Source organism: Mustela nivalis (genome assembly GCF_964662115.1).
Source record: "Mustela nivalis genome assembly, chromosome: 15".
Lineage (NCBI taxonomy): Eukaryota > Metazoa > Chordata > Mammalia > Carnivora > Mustelidae > Mustela > Mustela nivalis.
Window position 1 is genome coordinate 16106334 of NC_139034.1, and position 20998 is coordinate 16127331.

Genomic DNA, 20998 nt, shown 5'->3' on the forward strand with positions numbered 1-20998 from the left:
GAAAGCCCATCTGCTCAGAAAGAGACAGAGAAGCCTGAAAAACTCTCTATTCCCTTTTAACTGGAAAAAAAACATTGCTTGTTGATTCTGCCAAGAGAGCACAAGCTATTTATTAGAGCATGGGAAATAAATGGAATGTGTTGGCTTCTTACTTCGGGAGAGAATTTATTTTTCTTTTCTTTTTTAAACTGTGTTGCAGGGATGTGTGAACATTCTGTCTTTGGCTTCTGTAGGTGAACTATTAAGGTAAATATTGAAGTTTAAATCTAATTCTGAAAGAAGGGGAATAATACATTTTTAAGCAAGGACATAGCCTCTTTATGTAACTATTGACACGGGGTAAAATAGCAAATGGGAAAATGTTCTTAAGACAGCTTAGGGTTTGGATTAGCTTTTTCTTCCTTTCTTAGACTGTGTCTTCACTTTCCTACCCCCTGATACACTCAGTTCCCTGCTCCAATCATGGATCCTCTATCATAGCTACAGTACCACTATGGCCCGCCAAAATTGGTACGTTTATTCATTCCCTCAAGATACGCTTCCTAAGGGTAGGTCCAGCCATTTTGCTTGGTTCCGGGTAGAGAGCAGTGAAATCCAAACTAGTCACAGACAAAGCCAGGATGAACAGTTCAGTTAAACAGAAAATGTTCAGAGGCTCAGATGAAATACAACCAGTCTGCCCTTTGTAGGCAAGCTGCTGAAACAGACAGCCCCCCCCCCACCGCCCCGAATTCAGTGGCTTCTCACAATAGGAACGTATTTCCTGCTCACCTAACAGTTCCCGGCATGCATTTGGTGAGTGGCCTCTGTGTGGTGGTTCGAGGACACAGCCTCCCCCAGGACCTTGGACCCTCTACATCCAGGCAGCAGATGAAGGAAGAGAGCTGAGTGAGGGTCAGACAGGAGGATTTGGGGACCACACCTAGAAGTGCTTGGATCGCTTCTGCCCATAGTCCAGAAGTCAGTCACATGGTCACCTTAATTGCAATGGAAGCTGGGACAGGTGAACAGTCACCAAGATGACAGTGTGTGTGGTAAACGACCAGCCAGACTTTACTACAAAGCCTGAAACTAGGGCCACCTGGGTGGCTCAGTGGGTTAAGCATCTGCCTTCGGCTCAGGTCATGATCCCAGGGTCCTGGGATCAAGCCCCGAGTGGGCTCTCTGATCAGCAGGGAGCCTGCTTCCCTTCCTCTCTCTCTGCCTGCCTCTCTGCCTACTTGTGATCTCTCTCTGTCAAATAAATAAATAAAATCTTTAAAAAAAAAAAAAAAAGCCTGAAACTAAAGTACCAAAACCCCAACACACCGGGTGTCTCCCATGATACGTCTCCAGGGGGCATGGACCCCCTCCCCCATCCGGGGAATTCTCTCTCCCTTTTGCCCCTTCTTTACCTTCCTCTTTGCCCTGCCCAGCCTGCCGAACCCATCTCCTCACAGGCTCCAGTGTGGGCCATGCCAGAATCTTGCGTGCCTCCAGGTCTTGGCTTACAAACCACACATTCGAAGTATGCCATTCCCTCCATCCTGGCTTTTCAAATCCCTCTCCCACCCTCAGTGCGTGGATGGAATCCTGTGCCTTCTGGAGCCTGCCCGATCACCGCGTGCAGCCCTCCTTCTGGAAGTCTCACCGTCTGCGCTGCCCCTGCGGCTTTCTCACTTACCACCTAGTTGGGAGGCTCTCGAGCGACACCTCATCTTTTAGTAGAATGGATGCTGTTAGAGAGGACAGCACCCGTCCTCCAGACAGGAGAGCCGGGGGAAGGAGGCTGAGGAGATGGGAGATGCGGGCTTGCGGATCTGGTCTCTGTCCGTGTGTTCCCTGCAGTGTGGCCGTCTCCAGATCCTGACTTCTCCTCCCCTGTCCCTACTCATAACCTGAAAACACCAATACCCTCCCCACTTTTCCTCCCCGAGGGGTTTTGAGATTCGAATGAGGTAATGCAGGTGTATCCGGTAGGAGGACAAGGAAGATGAGTGCCTGGGCTCATCTGACCGAGAGGCACAGCCCGTGAGTGTGTCCTGGGACTGGGGCTCAGGTGGTGGGCTCCCAGCACCTGCCAAAGGGCCAACAAAGCCCTCGCTGTGTCAGCTGGACAGAGAGGGGAAGGAATGACCACCTGGGTGCTTCTTGGAAACTGGAGAAGTTTCATCGGAAGTGAATAGGAAGGGGTATGTCAGGAATGAATACCCCTGGCTTTTGGCTTTGATGTTCATCAAACACCTTCCTTCAGAAGAAGCTGGCTAAGATCACTCTGTGGTAGCTACTTGGAGGGACATTTAATGCCCCCACGATAAGTGTGCTGTACCGCTCAAGACCATCGTGTAAATAAGCCTGTTCACCTGCCTCCCTGCAAGCTTTTGCTTTGCTTGGGCTGGGTTCGCTCCTGGAATATTCCCCATCGCCCCCGGAGTGATCACAGGAGGGCCGGGGGAGGCTCGCTGAGGGAGGGCCTGGCGAGTCCCACATGAAGAAGGGCATCTCTGGGATCTGGGCCACGAAGAGGCTCCGGCAGGACTGCGACCTCCTTCCGCTTTGCATTCCCCATCTGCAAGCTCGGGAGCCAATGCAAGACGCATCGTGGAGCTACTGAAAGGATTTCATTGTTCATGCCGAACACCAGTGCTACAACCATGAAACATAAATACCGCTTTGCCAACAATGGCCTCTTGATGAGGAGATGCAGGATTCCTCTGAATGGACGTATCATCGGGGAATTTGAAGCTGGCTGGAGAAAGTGAAAAAGACTATCTCTGTAGGACATCTCGTTTTCTCCCTTTGGAGAAAAGTGGGTTGAAATCCAAGTGTCTCTTGCACTTTTACATCATTTTTGGAAGATGGCTAGAAGGAAGGATGCTGGACATGTGCCCTCTTCTATAGCTCCAGTTAGTCCTGGAGGTGACAAGTTTGTGCTCTTATCAGCTGAGGCCTCCCTCAGTACAAGGAGGGTGCCCTGGGAACAGGGTGAGGACGGCACAGCTATGCACACCTCACAGGAGAGAGCAGGAACTCACAGCTGGTCCTGTCAGGAGAGAGGGATGCCCAAGCCATGTTGTGCCCTCAGAGGCCAGCTGTGTAAAGGAAAGGCGTTGGCAAATCATGGTTGGTGACAGGAGCGTCCCAACGAGAGCTGCCCGCTGTGGTCAGGGAACTGGGTCTGTCCCAGTCACACGCTGGGGACAATGAGACACTAATGCAGGATAAGGTGTGCTTCTGTGGGAATTTTCTGAGGTCATTTTGCCTTCACGTATCATATCTTCCAGACACACATACCCGTGGAGGGAGGCACAAGAATCTGAGGACACCCCCACCCCCAGCCACGCCGTCCCAGGAACTTGCCCACAGATATCCCCACAAATATTTCCTAAGGCAAATGGACAGACTCTTCACAGATGCCCCCAAAATCCCCCTTCATGCTGCAGAGTAGGATACCCCTACCCACTCCTACCTACTCACATTCACCCCACAGATGCCCGAGATACTCTACAGTCACTCTCACACACCCCACAACCCCACAGACACCCCACTGGCACCACATGGACTTTTGCTGTCACCCCCAGCATCCTCCACAAACATCTCAAAATATACCCTCCAAACCCTTGAAGACACCCCTTCACACGCCTGCCGCAGATTTCCCTTGCTACACTCAGCCAAAGACATCTCCTAATTTCACCCCATCTCCTAATTTCTCCCTAATTTCCCACCCAGACACAGCTACCCAGACAGAACACCATCCATTACACTCTGACACCCACACGGGCATGACAGAGTTGTGCTTCAAAACACCATCTAGAGATCCAGAGGCACACACACACAGTCACTACCCCACATCGATCCTCTGTGAGTCACACACATGGATCCTGTGTGTACATACACACATACATGCACAGTCACACACAGATCTTGTACACACATAAACACTCACACATGGATCCTGTGTACACACACATACACACACACGCATGCACGGTCACACATAGATCCTGTGCACACATACACATAGTCACCCTGCACAGGTCCTTGTATGCACACAGAGATAGACAGAAGCCAGACATGCAAATATGTCCACCCCTCCACTCCTCGGCAATACTACCCACACACACAGACTCACACAGAGACTCATCACCTGCAGAGGCCTTTGCCAAGACCTCACAGAAACTCTCTCCCAAATACATGTAGCCCAGGCCCTCACAGGTGTAACAAACACAGATGAAGACACGGACACATTAGCTTCACTTCCTTGATTTGTCACTTCAGACAATCTGCTAGCTATAATCTTGTAAATCAATAAAAGTTCTGTATTGCAAACCACTGGGCATAGGGTGCACCCCTCCCTGGTCAAGGGGAATTGGAACAGAATTTTTCCATTGCCCTGGCTGGCCACTGAGAAAGCCAGGAAGGGGACCAGACATCTCGTTGTGCCCACGAAGAGTGCCGAGCGCAGCTGGAAGACCGAGGTGTGGCTTCTGGATCATGCCAGATGCATTTGTCCCCCTACAGCCCTGTCAGGGAACAAAGTCAGCTCTGACCCCTTTCATGCAAGAGGTTGTTGTCCTCCCCTTGGAGATAGCTTTTCTTCCCACACGTCCCTGCAGCTGGTTTTCCTTATAATACAAAAGCAAAAGCAAAAGCCAAGAAAAAAAAAAAAAAAAGGTAATGCTCCAAAAAAATCGTCAATTTCTCTTAGAAAATAGGTGCTTCCAAAGAGGGGTATAATAGTATGGTGGCTGTTAGACGGAGGAGGGGCAAGACACGGAGATCAAAAAGAAAACCAGGAGGACGGATAAAGGGATTAGAATGCAAGAAATAGCCCAGACCAGCTGGTGGCCATCTGGGAACTATGAAGAAAGGGAAGAACAAAGTTGTTGAGTTTCTAGCAAGTGGGTACAGTTTTATCATGAGAGGAGGTTACTGCTTTGAGGAACTGGAGAGAAGCCAGAGCCTTGCCAGCCATTAAAAAAAAAAAAAAAAAAAAAAAAAATCTAGTGGTTTCCCTAAGGCTTGGATTACAGTGGGTTTGCTCCTGTTTCAAGTAAACCAGCTAAGGACATGATCATTTCAGGGAAAGTTAGAGAGTGTCTGAGGGTAATTGGGAAATTGAGAATTAACCTCTGGGTGTCAGTGTGGAAATGGACAATAGAGAAATGAGGAAAGGTACTCGGCTGTGCTTCATACAGAGGTTGTTTTTAAAGCATCAGATAAGATGTCTGGGTGGCTCAGTCAGTTAAGCGTCTGCCTTTGGCTCAGGTCATGATCCCAACAGTCCCTCATGGGGCTTCTTGCTCAGCGGGGAGCCTGCTTCTCCATCTCTCTCTGTCCCTTCCCCCAGCTTGTTCTCTCTCTCAAATAAATAAAATCTTACAAAAAAAACAAAAACAAAAACAAAAACCCTCAGATAAGAATGTAGGGAAGGACAGTGGCTATAGGATAGGCTGTCTAGAGGGGAGAGAGACCATAAAACCCTATGTACACCATAATACATAGAGATAGGAAGCATCCACTCATCTTTGTCTTTGCCATCCACCAAAAGTTACCATCTCTTCTCTCTTCCTCGACCTCTGCGAATGGCGTCCCTAGCCTGGTGTGCCTGCTTCAGGTTGGTTATCCCAGTCACTCAGCTCTACATTCAAATAATTGGTCACCAGGTCCTGAAAATTCTCTCTCCTTAGTAACTACCACCTGTGCCCTCCTTTCTCTACCCTCAGCCACTTCTTGCATGCAACCTATCATCACTATCATAGAAACAAATTTCCCGCCGACCTCCCTAGCCTCCAATATCAAACCCCCGCAGATCATTTCTCATATATTTTTATAAAATCTTTCACTTATTCAACATGGATTTATTGAGCATCTACTGTGTGCCAGTCTTCATCCTAGTTGCTTGGGACACAACAGTGAACACAGCAAAGATGTCTACTGGATACCTAGTCAGATAACTTATAGTGGGAGGAGAAAGACAATAAACATAATAAATTATATGATATCCTTGAAGGCGATAAGTGCTGTGGAAAAAAGGGAAAAACAAAGCAGGGCACAGGGTATCATTAGTGCCGAGGGCGTGTGTGTGTGCATAGTGTGTGTGTGTGTGCGCGCGCGCGCGCGCATGTGAGTGTGGGTTAAAATAGGGTAGCCAGTGTAGTCCTCTTTGAAAGTCTGGTATTTGCGCAAAGGCAATGAGGGAGCCACAAGGATATTGGTGGGGAAGAACGTTCCTTGCAGACAGAACATCCAGAGAAGGGTTCTAAGGAGGCACAGCAAGCGTGCCAGTGTGTCTGGAACAGGGGGTGCAGGGGGTGGAGGGCATGAGGTCATAATTAAGGGAAGTTCCCTGAGGTCTTGTTGCAGGATGGAGCCATGGCAGGATTTTAAGCAGTAGGGGACATGCTCTGACTTCTGTGTTGAATGATTGCTTTGCTGCTGATGGTGACTCAGACCAGGGGGAAACAGAGGGGACTGTGAGTGAGAGATGGTGATGTCTCTGCTCTGCAGAAATTCCTTCAGTGACTTTCTTTAGTCAGATAAAATCTGAACGTGTCAATATAGCCACCAAACACTTCAGGATTTGGGCCCTGCTTATTTATTCAGATTCATCTCTTCCTGGTATTTCCACACTGCAATGGCCTCCATGTTCTAAAGCAGGTGGGCATTTAGTAAGCATCCTCTTCTCTTCTCTCATGGTCCCATGAGTCTGTGTAGATGACTTCCTCTGCCTCAACCACAGGGTCCTTCTGGGCTTTCACTAAACCTCTTTTCCTCAAGGAAGACTTTCTCTTCTCTCCATACGATGCATCCCAAAGCAGTCCATGCATACTTCGATGGTTGGGATTATAGCTCTGAGACAAAAGGTTCTGTCCACAATCTGTCTCTTTCACTAAACTGGGAACTCCTAGAGGGTAGTAATTTATTTTTGAGTCCTTCGTAGACATTAAATAGACAGATGGACGACCGGTGGATGCATGGATAGAGGCAAGGATGATGGATGCATGGATGGATGGTTGCTGGCTCTTCATCAGGTCTTGAATTTAAGGGATTTCATTTTTAGTCAAAATTAGTTAAGCATTAGAAAATGCACAAAAATGAATTATAAGACATTAACTTCTTCATTGTTGAAGAGATGGCTGAAGGAGTGTGCTCAGGTAACCACTTGTGGGCATATGTACTCATCAACTGCATGCAACAGCTGTGTTGCTGGAAAGTTGAATATAAGAGGAATTTTGATAAATGGCTTCTTATTTGTCCATTGACCAAATATAATTTCAGCCATGCTTTATTTTCTTGACACGCTATTCAGTTAGCAGTGGTTCACACTATAACTTTATGTTCCTTGATATTCAGCTGTTCTCTACCAGCCTCCATCAGACTATCATTCAGCTGAACGGATCCATTTCTGTTTGGCAAAATACTGAGGAGAAAACTTTTAGAACAGGAGGGGTCTTTTTGCAACACATAAGCATCTCGTAGTTCATCTGTTTTTCTAGTGTTGTCATCGCCCAGTTAGGGCTTCAGCGTCTTCTTCTCCTTTTTTTTTTTTTTTTTTTTTTTTTTTAAGATTTTATTTATTGACTGATTTGTCATAGAAAGAGAGAGAGAGAGAGAGAGAGAGCACAAGCAGGTAGAATGGCAGGCAGAGGCAGAGAGAGAAGCAGGCTCCCGCTGAGCAAGGTTTTAAAAGATTTTCTTATTTATTTGAGAGAGAGAGAGGGAGAGAGAATGTGTGTGTGGTGGGGGAGGGAGATTATGAGAGGGAAGAGGGTCTGAGAGAGAAGCCGACTCCCTCCTGAGGATGGAACTCAATGTGGGACTCGATCCCAGGACCCTAGGATCAGGACCTGAGCTGAAGGCAGCAGATTAACCAACTGAGCCACCCAGGTGTCCCCAGGGTCTTCTTATCTTGAGAAATGCTTTGACATGTTGGTTGTAAGGGTTATACCACCAGTGCATTCCTTCCCCACCTATTCCCTTCAGGAAGGCAGAGGAAACAGTTCCCTGACGGTGGCTAGAGACATATTTCCCATTCCCTGTAATCTCTGGAGGACAGAACCCGAAAGAGAAAATTCTCCCTCCAAGTGTCACTTCTTCACTAAGGCCACCGTTCTACAAAAGTACACTGTAGGCTGTATGGAAAATGAAACATCAGTACATTTTCTCAGATTTGAACATTGGAACATTATTCCAAGCCTGGAGTAACTGTAATGTAGTCAGAGGTTTAAATAATAAATGTGAAGGATTCTGAGTGAGATCTCAGGTAGGCATCATATTTAATTTGTGACCTTCCAAATTGGCTTGCCCCCACCCCCAGAAAAAGGGAACTTCTATCTCAAGGCAGTCCCCCAAAATGAGGGTTATTTCTAAATATTAGAAGGCAAACCCTTCATGACTCCAAATAGACTTTACAGGAAACAAGATAGGTTGAACCCAAGCCTCTACTTTTACTCTCACCTAAACAAAATTCGTCTGGACAGCAGGAAAGGGATTTTCCCCACTTTGAAGGCACAACCCCACAAAGATAAGGTGAATGGAAACAGCAGCAGCAAAATCTGGAATTTGGAAAGTGGATAAACACATGGTAAGTAACTTAGGAGACCCAAAATCTAAATGCTTAGGTCAGCCAGGGAAAAGCTGAGAGCCAAAAAACCATTCTGCAAGGAAGAAACCCATGCCCCTCCAGCGACCCCAGGTTTGGCAGCACTACCAGCTAGATCACTGATCCCATACTTTCTCCTTTTAGGCAGGAAATAGCAATCCAATGTAATTATTATCTTTGGAGAGACAAGATAAAATTCATTAAACAAGAAGTTGCCATTACAGAGGAAAACTTGGGGAGTAAAAAGTTCTTGGAATTTAAAATTGCGACATTTTTTTTAACTCAATAGAACAGTTAGAAAACAACATTTTCCCAAAACATAGAACAAAAAGACTAAAAAATGCGAAATAAAAGAAAACCATAGGACTAGTCCAGGAAGTACAATATCCAAGTATTGGGCACACAAAAAAAGGGAAAAGAAAGGAAAGAAAATAATCAAGTAAACAATTTGAGAACATTTCCCAAAACTTTAAAGGCAAAAAGAAGATTCTAGAAGTGCCAAGAGGAGGAAAAAGTCAGTTCACTATGTACAGGGTTAATACTCACAATGGATTTTAACTTCACCACAGCAGTACTGGAAGCAAGAAGGCAATGGAGCAATTTCTCTTCAAAAAATCTAAAGGAGGTGGGCCTGGCTGGCTTAGTCGATAGAGCATGTGATGCTTGATGTTGGGGTTGTGAGTTCAAGCCTCACGCTGGGTGTAAGGATTACTTAAAAATAAAATCTTCAAAAAAAAAAAAATATGAAGGAAAACTATCTCCAGTGTTGAATTCTACACCCAGATAAACTATTATGGAAATGTGGGACTGGAGCAAAGTAATTTTCGACGATGTCAAGTTTCAAAATGTACTTCCCACATATGAATACTTTTCAGAAAAGTCCTGAAGGATTTTCTCTATAAAATGAGGGAGAACACTGAATAGGGGAAGAACCAGGATACAGCAAACAGGAGACACAAAGAAGAAGAGGAGCAAATGGCATCCCAAGGATGACAGGAAAAAGAGGGCCCAAGATGGCAGCTGTGGACCAGGTTAGGACAGCCAGAGCAATTCAGAAGATGAAGCCAATGAAATGAATGTTTTGTGGAGCTGGATGTCTTGAAAGAAGATTGAGATGGCGGGTAAAAAATGCTAAGTACTCAGAAGTCTAAGCAAGTGAAAGCAGAGAGTCAAAAGATAATACCCCAGTCTGAGAAACAAAAAAAAAAGCGATGAAGGCATTTTATTTAAAGACATGGAATAGATACCAAATTATCATCAAAAATAATGTGGAGACCCTTGGGGATGGGAACAAGGAGAAGAGTTAAGCATCTCAAATTTGCAGAACTATTTTACTTTTTAAAGCAAGTATATACAGCTTAGATAGAGATAATAACTTCTAATAGGAAAAGAAAAACAAAATATGATTACTCATCCTGTCTGGAGTACTTGTACTGGACACCACAAGGCACCATTCCTCCTCGCACATTACCTCCTGCATTCAAGCCATGTATTCCTCATCTTTTTCTTATAATGTTTTGAACCTAAATCCAGAGCTTTCTTTCTTGCTAAATTTCACCTGATTGATTTTTTACATCCTTAATCCATTTGGTTAAAATAATTTTAAAGGCTGACATTGACATCCAGGAGATTCTCTCTTTTAGCTTTGTGCAGTCAATAAATTTAATAGTACTTCAGTGAATTCTTGCAGGTCGTAGAGAAGACCATGGAACAGGGCACAGTGAGAAGTGAGTCCTAGGGCAGGCCACTGAAACCTTCCCGTAGGGTGGGATTTACCTTGTATTTTTCATTTCACTTTGACTAGAGGTGTTCACTCATTTGCTCAAAAGATATAATCCAAGAACACCTTTGGGGGAACACCTTTGGAAAAGAACTGGTAATAACAATTCCAGGAATATTTGTTTCTCTCAAGTCACAGCAGGACAATTCACAGTATTCTTCAGTTGCACCTGGGTGAAAAAGAATGAATCTGCCGGAACTTTGCCCTGTAATAGATGAGTCGTCTCCCCCAACATGCACAGGAATGCATGTACACACACACACACACACACACACACACACGCGCGCGCGCGGGCGCGCACACACGGTGAAACAACTTCTCAGTGTACCTGCTGGGAACCAGAGAACCAGAGTCCCAGGGGATACTGGCCTTCTACAGCCGTGGACCTTCTGAAGTGTGGGAAGGGTTCTCATGTGTCACTGTGGAGAGCCCCACATTGCTTCTTAAAGTGTCCTGGATGGGGGGGCGGGGACTTGAGGTTCCAGCCGCATTGACAGCCTCCTCCAGTCTCTGCTTCCTTGGAGATTCATGCTGGTACTTGGATAATGTTAGTTTGGTTTTGGGGTTTTTTTTTTGAAAATCTGAAAGATAAAGTTCAAGGTGAACAATGGGCTCCTGATACAAACATACTCAAACCTAATCAAGCCAGCACTACGGAGAACAGTTTAGAGTGGATGAAAAATTGATACAAGAAAGATTATTTAATTCTGTCCTGTAGGCCTCTTCAAACAAGAACAGCTTTTGTCATAAGTATCCTAAGAAATTTATCTACTTTATGCCTGGTGGGGATTAAAAAACAGATTATAAACCTTGTCAGAATTTTAAAAAATATTAAGGGACCATACAGAAACTATTATCAAAATGAAATATAAGTTAAAATCAAGTCCTTGTTCCTTATTTTAGAGACTTTGTCCCCATCAGTTAATTCAGCACAAGATACTTAACCAATGTTTCCCAGCAGAATTTAAAAGTTTTGTCTATAGTTTATCTCTTGAAATATGAATGCACATTCCAATTAGTTGCCTTTGAGTACTGAGCACCATCACCATCTCCTTAATCTCACCAGGTCTGTAAAATTGGTCAGTTTTTCTCTTCTGCCCCATTTCTGTCATGAAAATTCCTTCCAAGAAATTAAATGTATCCAGAGAAAAGTAACACAGAGGAGGAATGGCATTATGAAGGAGAGGTTAATGGAAGAAGGTCAGAAAAGTTTTTATGTGAGAGGAATTTAAACAGGAGATTAACTGACAGAAAAAGTGAGTTGAGGGACTCTCAAGTACCACAAAGGAAGGTGAAGGCTGAAGAGACGTACTTGTTATTCCCTCTATTGTTAGAGAATAGACACTTCATAAAGTAACAATTCCAGACATTTTAAACTGCTTCTTGAAAATTGTTTTTAAGAAAGATATTCCATTTAACCAGGGAGATAAGATTCATTGTTATGGAAGCCAAGTCAATTTAGAACATAAAATAAAATTTAAAAGGACAACTCCACCAGTAAAATGGGGGTCGTCAGGTAACCAGCATTGGTTTCTGAAGCGCCATAATCTGAAAGCAGAAACAAGACAAATAATGGATCCGAATTCTGAAGTTTGGGAATTGATATCTACTCAACCTGTAATTTTCTGTACTCTTTGGCTTAGATGGGTAGGGGATGAAGGGTCTTGGGTAGAAAATTCAAGAAAAATCAGCAGCAAAGTGCTTCATTAGGTATGGATGGCTGGGAAGGCATGTGCAAGAGGTGAGGTAACCTGACAGGAAATTTGGGGAGAAGGTGAGTACAAACATAGCCTCCCCTTCAACCCTCTATGACATGAGACAGTAAAGCAAAGTTTACAACAAACTCAGAGGGAGTGCTGAACGATCACCGATTTAGAGGGTCTCTTGTCATTCTGATAGAACCACTGCTCACAGAAAAATCTCAAGGAATAATTTTTGAGTGGATTGGAACATACAACTTTACTACTTCAAAATAATCAAAAGTAATGATCAACTTCAATGAAAAAATAAACTGCCATGCTAACAATGAAAAAGTACAGAGTAAGATCAATTAAAAAATAAACAATAAAATGAAAAGTGCAGAGTAAGAGAACTTTATTATGATGGAACTAATAAAATGGAAAAAACACAATTACTATGGGGGAAAAAAATCCCATATGGAGACTACTTTGGGGGAAGCTAGCGTATTTCTGTGCTTGGTGGTGGTGTATGTAAAAATGGCTTACTTACAGGCTTCAGCGATACGGAGATCACCACTCCAGCTTATATTTCATTCAAGTATTTTCAAGGTCACCTTAAAGCATCCCTCGAAGCTCTAAACAGTCCATAACTCTGTGACTTCTTGAACCACCCAAACATCGTTTGTAGATTGTGGTGTACAGTCAGTCCAAGCACTAAGAACGCTTTCAGCTGTAATCCAGGCTGCTTGGGTTTGAAACCCAACTCTTCTACTTTTAATTTTGGCAAGTTAGCTAATGTGAGGCAAGTTTCTGCCTCACATTCCTCATCTTTAAAAAGTGGACAATAATCGTGCCTATCTCATAGGCTTATGGTGAGGAGTAAATGGATTAATACATATAATGTACTTGGAACAGTACTTAACACAGAATAAAAAGTGAAATGTTTGCTATTTTTAAGTAACAGGAACAAATGACTAGCACAGGATAAAGGAATTTATCTTTTTTTCATTAACAAAAATGTCAAGATATAGGTGGTTTCTGCATTGGTTTAGCTTATCGGTGGTGTCATGAAAGCCTCAGTCTCTATTATGTCACTTCACTATCTTCATTATGTTGGCTTTTTGTCCTTCAGCTTATGCCTCATGGTCTCACAATGGCTGCCATAGCTCTAGACATCATCTCACATATGGACTGTGTTTAAAAATCAGAAAGAGGGGCACCTGGGTTGGGTCAGTAGGTTAAGCCTCTGCCTTTGGCTCAGGTCATGATCTTTGGGTCCTGGGATCAAGCCCCGCATCGGGATCTCTGCTCAGCAGGGAGCATGCTTCCCTCTCTCTCACTGTCTGCTGCTCTGCCTACTTGTGATCTCTCTCTCTGTCAAGTAAATAGATAAAATATTTTTGAAAAATCAGAAAGAATGCTATCCAGGGAAAAAGAAAAATGACAAAGAAAAATGAGAGAGAGAAACACTGCCTCACACTATTTTCATGTTTTCTGAAGATGCAAAATGTTTTCCCAGTGCCCCTCACCTATTTTACCTTATCCAGTTGGCCAGAACTGAGTCGCAGGAGACCCTGCAGTCAAGGGATCTGTGCCTTGGGTTTTGAAGAGTGGGAAGAAGTGGGAGAGTACCTGTTGGGCAGACATGGGTCCCCCGCAGTGAATCATTCCTGTTTTGTTCCAAATGCTTTGTTCCTGCCTCAGCTGTGCATGGACAGTCTGTCTCCCAGAACATTCATGTGAATTAATAATTAAAGAGTTTTTATAATATGTGAGGTCATTTTGGAAATGGTCCATGCCACTGCCAACTTTTTCCCATTTGACTTCGTGCATGGCACCTACAAGCAAGGTCCACTTCTTTGTAAGACTGACTTCAAAAACCCTATCTTCTTCTAAAAAAAACTGCTCAAACCTCAACTGGGTCACATAGGAATACCTGGAGTCCTCAGCCAGTCAACACTGGTTGAGTCCTTATTTTCTGCCAGGCCCTGTGGGGCTCTGAAAGCCTTCTGGTTTTACAAGTCTGGGTGAGAAAACAGGAGCAGCACATATGAAGCATATCCTGGAGTCCGGGAAAGGGAGGGATCAAATGGTCTCACACAATCAGAGGGGATCCCATGGAGGAATCAGAAAGGCCTCAGAGAATAGGTTGGAATTTGGTGGCCAGAAGGATAATTTGAGAAAAGGCTCCTCGTTGGGATAGCGTGGATGTGGGAGGGACCGTTGTTCTTACCCATTTGAAGAATTTTTATATCTTTCTCCTTAGAACGTGGAAGAAGCTGCCCCAAATTGAGAACATGCCAAACATTAGCATTAATCATGCTGTGATCTCTCCAAATGTTAACTATATCCGCTGGAAAGTGCACGGAGACTGGGTTACTCAGGTAAAAGAAGGAAGGGAGGATGGGAGGGAGAGAGAGAGAGAGGGAGGGAAAAGGAAAAGAAAAGAAAGAAAGGTTTAAGTAAAAGTAAATTGGGATTTGCCAGACTGACGTCTCTCTCCAGGTGTAGCAGCCAAACAATCAAATAAATATATATATTCTTTAAGAAGTGACCACTGTTTCTGAGATAACTTTATTAACTTAGATGAAAGCAAATAAAAAGAAATTTTGCATGAAATACCAGAAGAGTACAAAGGATGATAAACATCTGGTTTCTAGAAGTTAGTGAATTTATTCAGTTTGAACTTCCAGGCATGCTTGTTTTTGCGGCCACTGTTTGGGTCTGAAGGCAGTAGATGTGTTTTCCCTCCTCTTTTGGGGCGAGGGGCGGGGAGCCAACTAGAATGACCCAAGTATTTAGGACCAATAATATGACTTTGGACATAACAGCCTTTTCCTTGAGATTTCTACTGGCTCTGAGAAGCTAAATGAGTGTTTCTTAAACACATAAACAAGCAAGACATTGTTCTTAATGTTAAGGCAGCCTAGAAACCAAATACAGAGTGGACACGCTGTCCAGAGGATTAGAAAGAGAAGAGGACTTGTTCAGTGTTCATAGAGCACCAGCTAGGAGAGGAGAGACTCCTGCCAACATCTTTTGTCTATTCCTAAACACATCAGGCTTAACACAAGAAAGAAAGTTGCAATATTAGCGGGTAAAAGGAAAACTAGGAAAACGACCAAATTTATTTGCTAAGTGAAAAGGAAAATTTAAGGGGAAGAAAATTTGCGCCAAGAAAATAGCATTTGCTTGAATGATTAACACCAACAAGGTTTCAGACACAAAGGGAAGAAAATAAAATACTGGGGTAGAAAGGAAATGTGAATTCATTAAGAATACAAAAAAGAAACAATCCAACTAAACAACCACATGTAGAATTACCATATGTAATTCCTATATGTTTCTCGAAGGTGATTGGCCCAAGATCCTTATCTTCTTCAGCTTTTTTGAACTATCAACATATCATAAATTTATTTACTTAAAGCATACAATTAATGACTGTTGATAAATTTACTGAGTTAGGCAATTATCCATAATGCAGTTTCCGAACATTTCCATCACCCCAACAAGACCTCTGTTAACCATGTAGAGTTAATCCCCATTCCTACCTCCAGTGCCAGGCAAGCATTAATCTACTTCCTGTCTCTATTGATTTGCCTTTACTGACCATGTCATGTACATAAAATCATACACTATGTGGCCTTTTGTGCCTGGCTGCTTCTACTTCGCAAAATGGAGCCGTGCTTAGCGTGTGGACATGTTGCCCTACTGAACTGCCGGCCCCCATTGCCTTGGAAGGTAGAAAGAACAATACCAAAATCCAGAGTCAGTGCCATCCAAAAGATGACCACACATGGAGGGGGTGGGGGGTAGGGTGGAGGAAGACAAAGCGGGGCCTTGGCATTGGCTACGTAGAATGGGAGCCAACAGAGCGGGGCCATACCATGGGAAAATTCTCCCACCACTCCACAGGGTGTGTTCATGATCTCCCCACTCAGAGGCCGGCCGCCTGAGAGCCTCGAGGAAGCTGTTCCAACAGAGAGAAGACAGAGAGAGTTCTAAGCTCTGTGGGTTGCTTGGGACACTGAATCTTATTGTGCTTAGTTAGATCCCAAGCTCCAGAAACCCTCTCTTCACCTCTCAGACTTACCCTTTGTCTTCCTGTGTCTCTGGCCCTCTGGTTTCTGCCCGTTGTGGAGGTTAGAACCAAGGTTTATCTTCCGTATGTGCCCCCTCTGAGCCTAGCATAGTGCCTGGAAGGTCTAAAAGAGAAACCAGTCATCCCTTGTAGCTAAAATGTTGCTCTTCCAACACTACTGTGGCTTTATCCATTTCACATGTTTATAGTCTTAAAATGGACTTCCTCCAGAGGGAGGTGTCCTAAAAGCAAGGAAATGTTGCAAATCCCATTGACTAGTTCGCTGAACTAGAGACCAGCCCTGACACCTGCCAGAAGGCTCTGGTTCCCTAATCCTGGCGTAGCTCCTTCAAGAGCCCGGCTCTCCATTTTGTTTTTGTTTTTATTTTTAAGATTTTATTTATTTGAGAGAGAGAGAGAGCTGAGCAGGGAGCCTAATGCGGGGCTCGATCCCAGGACCCCGGGATTATGACCTGAGCCAAAGACAGACGCTAAACTGACTGAGACTCCCACGCACCCCATGGCTCTCCATTTTCAAAGACAGGGGAAGAGAGCCTTTTACCCTTCCCAGTATGATCCTCAGCATAGCATTCAATTTAAATATGATTTATGGTGAAAGATAAGCTGTTTTCCCCGTGAACCCCCTGCAGCGATGCAGGCAGTGTTCCGATTTTCTCAGAAATATCTAAAATACGTAGTAGAATCTTCAGCACAGTCTGCCAGACAGGATACCCAGGAATTGTTGTTCTGGTGTTAGCCTGGAGCGAGCGTCAAGGAGAGAGAACACCCACGTGCTCACACTCTGCCAGGCCACCTACACACGTCTGCCCACTCCCAAAAGTGGGTTTTTTAAAAATGTGCCTATCCTATGAGCAAGTGGTTCCTCTCTCCTTCTCAGAACGGTTGTCAAGAGAATGCTTTCGATATTGTCACAAACGCTTTCTTGACCTGGTGTGTGGTCTTTATATTAATCAGCATTTTCTCTCTCTTTTTTTTTTTTTTTTTTTGGTCATTTCTAGCTGAACTACTATGATTCTATCAAAGCCGTCATTTCAAGCTCCAACCATGAGCCCACCGCTCTAGTAATAGGTACTGCTCACACTCCCCTTACGTTTGTAATGTTCTCTGTGTGCCAGATCCTTGGATGTCTCCCACCTTTATAATTTCTGCATTGCAACAGGCATCCCACACTCTGCAGCTCAAAATGTGACATCCTCCACTGTTCTGTTTGCTTTATAAGCCTCACACTTGGCTCCTGGAGAAGCAGAGTGTGGGAGGGCACTCCTATCACAGGGCTTCACACATACAGAGAGCTCAATCAATATTTGTTGATTTGAAATAAGAGCAAAACCCTCTTTGAGCAACCTCAGGCTATACCATTTGAGCACCTTTAATGTGTTAGAAGATATTAAATATACAGTAATATCAACACAGGACCATGGTCTTGGGGGATTTGCATGAAGTAGGATTGGGAATGCCTGCAATTCAAAGGCATGTTGGAAATAACAATTTTCAGTGATGGCAATAGGAAGACCCAGAATCTGAAGACCTTTGCATTTTCTGGAAGCCGGACTTTGACCAAGTGCATTCAGAGAAAGGCCAAGGGAGAACCCAGATCCCAATCCATCCCTCGCTTTTACATCCCCAAATGCACCACTAGTCTGGACATGGGCTAGGCCAGGCTGATCTTAGGTCCATGAAGTTGGGAATATGGCAGAACAATTCTTTGCTATTCACATGGGAATCGTTTTGTCTGGACCAGGTGGAGGAGAGATGTCCTGATACAGAGTGAAGAACTGGTCTAGATCTGAACCAGGAATCCAATCCCTCTATAACGGATCATTCCCAAGATAACAGCTCATGGTCAGAAGTTGTTGCAATCTCTGGCCCTGAGCACTAAGTATCAGACACTGTACAAGCTCCTTCTATGTATTATTTTATTTAATCTCCATTAACAACCTTATGGTTTAGGTCCCACTATTAGTCCCATCTTACAGTTGAGTAAAGTGAAACACAGTCATTCATTAACTTGTCCTGGGGTATTAATGTTCAGGGCTTTTTTTTTTTTTCAGTATTGAAAAAAATGTAATTCAAATGCATAAGCAAAAGGAGAATTTTTTGGTTGGCTCATATAATATGAGAAGGGCAGAAGTGCAACCCAACATTGGAAAGTCCTGGAAGCAGGGACTCAGAGGGTACTCTGACTCTGTCTCTCTCTCTCTCCTCTGCACAGTAGTTCCCTCAAAGGATGAAGAGCCCATCTCTTATGTCACTGACACTAACAGAGACTGGTTACCACTCTTAGTCCCCAGTCCCGCTGCCCCTGGGAAGGTTCCCACTGGACCAGTTGGGCCCATCTTTGGGACAATTGCAAGTCAAGTGACCCAGGAAAGTCAGGGACAATAAGAACTTAGCAGTGCCCATTCAGCCACATGACGTAGGAAGAGGTATACTTTCCGGAAGTGGGGATGGGATGAGGGGGTTTACTAGTGACAAAAAAGTAAAGAGTGAAGACTGCACTGAGTCACACATTCATAAATGAAGACCAAGGACTGGAATCCAGGTTCTGTGTCTTCAAGGCCTGTGCTTGTCATCCTTGGACCTACAATAATGGCATTCCCTGTGCGTGTGCTAGAATTGCAGAGTCCCAGGTTCCTCTTGGAACAATGAAATCAGTCTGCACTTGAAAAAGAACTAAGGGTGACTTGTGCGCATGTCCAGTCTGAGAAACATCCTTTAATCACAATAACATAAATGTTTCTATCATTTTTATATTATTTTAATATTTTTCAAATTTTTTTCTGCTAATTTGTCCTTTGAAGATCTTCTCAATTCCTCACATTTCCTTTATTAAACTTCATACTTACCTTGTGAAGCCCTTGAGAGTATGTTGGAAAGACCCAAACAAATATTCACCATCATGATCACCATACTTAATTTCCAAGATGATACTGATGGTGATTCCTTCCATGTGTTTAGCACTTACTAATTTATAAAGAACTTTCACATTCATTAGTGGTTCTCAGTCTGGGCTGCCTTATTGGATCATATGGGGACTTTATAAAAGCTGGTTGCCTGGGTCTTATCCTCAGATATTCTGACCTAATTGGTCTGTGATAAAACCTAGGTATCAGGACCTTTAGAAGCTGCCCCTCCCCCCACCAGTGATTCTAAAGATTTAAATCCACTGTTCAAGGAGGAATGGCCTAGGCATCTGTATTCTTGGGACACTTCACAGTGACATTAATTTGTGGTCAAGGGCAAGAACCACTCACATGCATTATATTTCTTATATGATATTCATGATAGCCAGGTGAGGTATGAATTGTGTGTACACACTCCATTTTACCAGTGAGGACAAATAAGCCAACGTTTTTTTTGACCCATTTAAGTGACCCATTAGGTCACTTAACCAGAAGAGGTGGAATTGGGACTCAAGTCCAGTTTTTCTGACCCCAAGGCCGGTTGACCACCTGCTATCCCCTAGAGTTAGGCTAGGAAAGTCTGTTCCTCGGCTCCTGGGACTTGTTTTAGGACAGCCTGGTTTCAAAGGGAAAATTCTGACCCTGGAGAAGAATAAATCTCTGCAGAGAAAAGAAATGTTATTGTCCACCATGGCATAGAGAGAAAGTTGTGGCCGATTAAAGCCACCTTCGATCATCTTAGTGTTCCCTGGATGGAATCCTCGCATACCTGGGCTCAGGAGCAGGCTGAGAAAGGAACGCGTGAAGGGCTCAGACACAGACACTCATGACTGCTGCCCAGCCAGGCTTGCTGCAGAGAGAAGGGGAAGGCTAAGGAGGCAGGAGGTGTGTGTTCTTCACCGAGAGGATAGGCATGACTTGTGGTATTTCATTTCATTTGCAGGTATTTCCTTTGCTGGGATAATCTTTACCTTTTTCTCTTGGCCTTTCTAACCGGCCCTTACCTCCTCTTTTCCTTCCTGCAGCTTCACCCCTGAATTTTCAGGACCTGCTTAGAACTCTCCAAGCAGTGCATTTGTAATGAATAAAATAGTTAACACTTTTTAAAAATGACTCAAAAGTCAACCACCCACATAATGACGGCAGCCGTTTCTTTCGTGATGCCTTTCAGCCTAGCTGTGCCTGAGCATTTCCGAGATTTGGAAAGGCTAAAATCCTAGGAGTTTCTTTTTCTTTTTCTTTATTCCTCCTTTCCTTTAGAATCTTGTCCTAATTTCACTGAGCATCATGGAAAAATCAGTCATGAGTCATGCCTGCGATCTCAGCCTCCTATCAAATACCACCTTGCTTCCGAGGCCCCTTCTACCTCTGATTCATAGACTTTGAGCTCACGTTGTCTTTCAAGGAAATCTTCCTTTATACATTTCTGATTCACTGACATTTAAATCTCCAAAGCGTTAGAAAGCGATGTTCAGTGGCTAAGAAATTTCTTGGGAATTTTCATCAGATGTTCTTGGAACTGGGAAATTGTGGTTTTCTGGAATGATCATGGATATGAATGCTAAGAAACTAAAATTCAGCCTTCAGAAACTGAAGCAGCTAAAATTCAGTGTTTGTGCAGAACAGAAACAACAAATCCAGAATGAGGATCTCTGAGTTCTAGCCCCGGCTCAGCAACTAACAGAGCTATGGCCTCAGGCTTCCATTTCCTTCCTAGTTCAATAAAAATGCTGGATACGAGCTCTAAGGAGCCATCCTGCTCACACTCCTTGGTCCCTAATTTTGCCATGAGTCTCCTGTCCATCCCTTCTTCCTTCTCATGTTCCAGAAAGCAAGGACCACTAAGCGGCTCATACTCTGAACTGAGATTAATTGTCTCTAGAGATCTAGACAAGTCTGTGATAGGAAAAGTCAGCGCCTTCCCCAACCCAGTTACCACCCCTGTAGTTT

The 20998-nt window shown here is 44.0% G+C and overlaps 1 protein-coding gene across 3 annotated transcripts in view; it reads left to right on the forward strand.

Annotated features, from left to right (window-relative positions):
* LOC309849153 (cilia- and flagella-associated protein 337-like) overlaps positions 1–20998 on the forward strand; it is a 131873-nt gene that overhangs the window by 65347 nt on the left and 45528 nt on the right. For all 3 annotated transcript variants that reach the window (XM_082701468.1, XM_082701470.1, XM_082701469.1), the window contains exons 10-12: positions 200–246; positions 14310–14427; positions 17144–17213. In XM_082701468.1, the coding sequence (XP_082557594.1) occupies positions 200–246; positions 14310–14427; positions 17144–17213 (235 nt within the window). The remainder of the gene's footprint in view (positions 1–199; positions 247–14309; positions 14428–17143; positions 17214–20998) is intronic.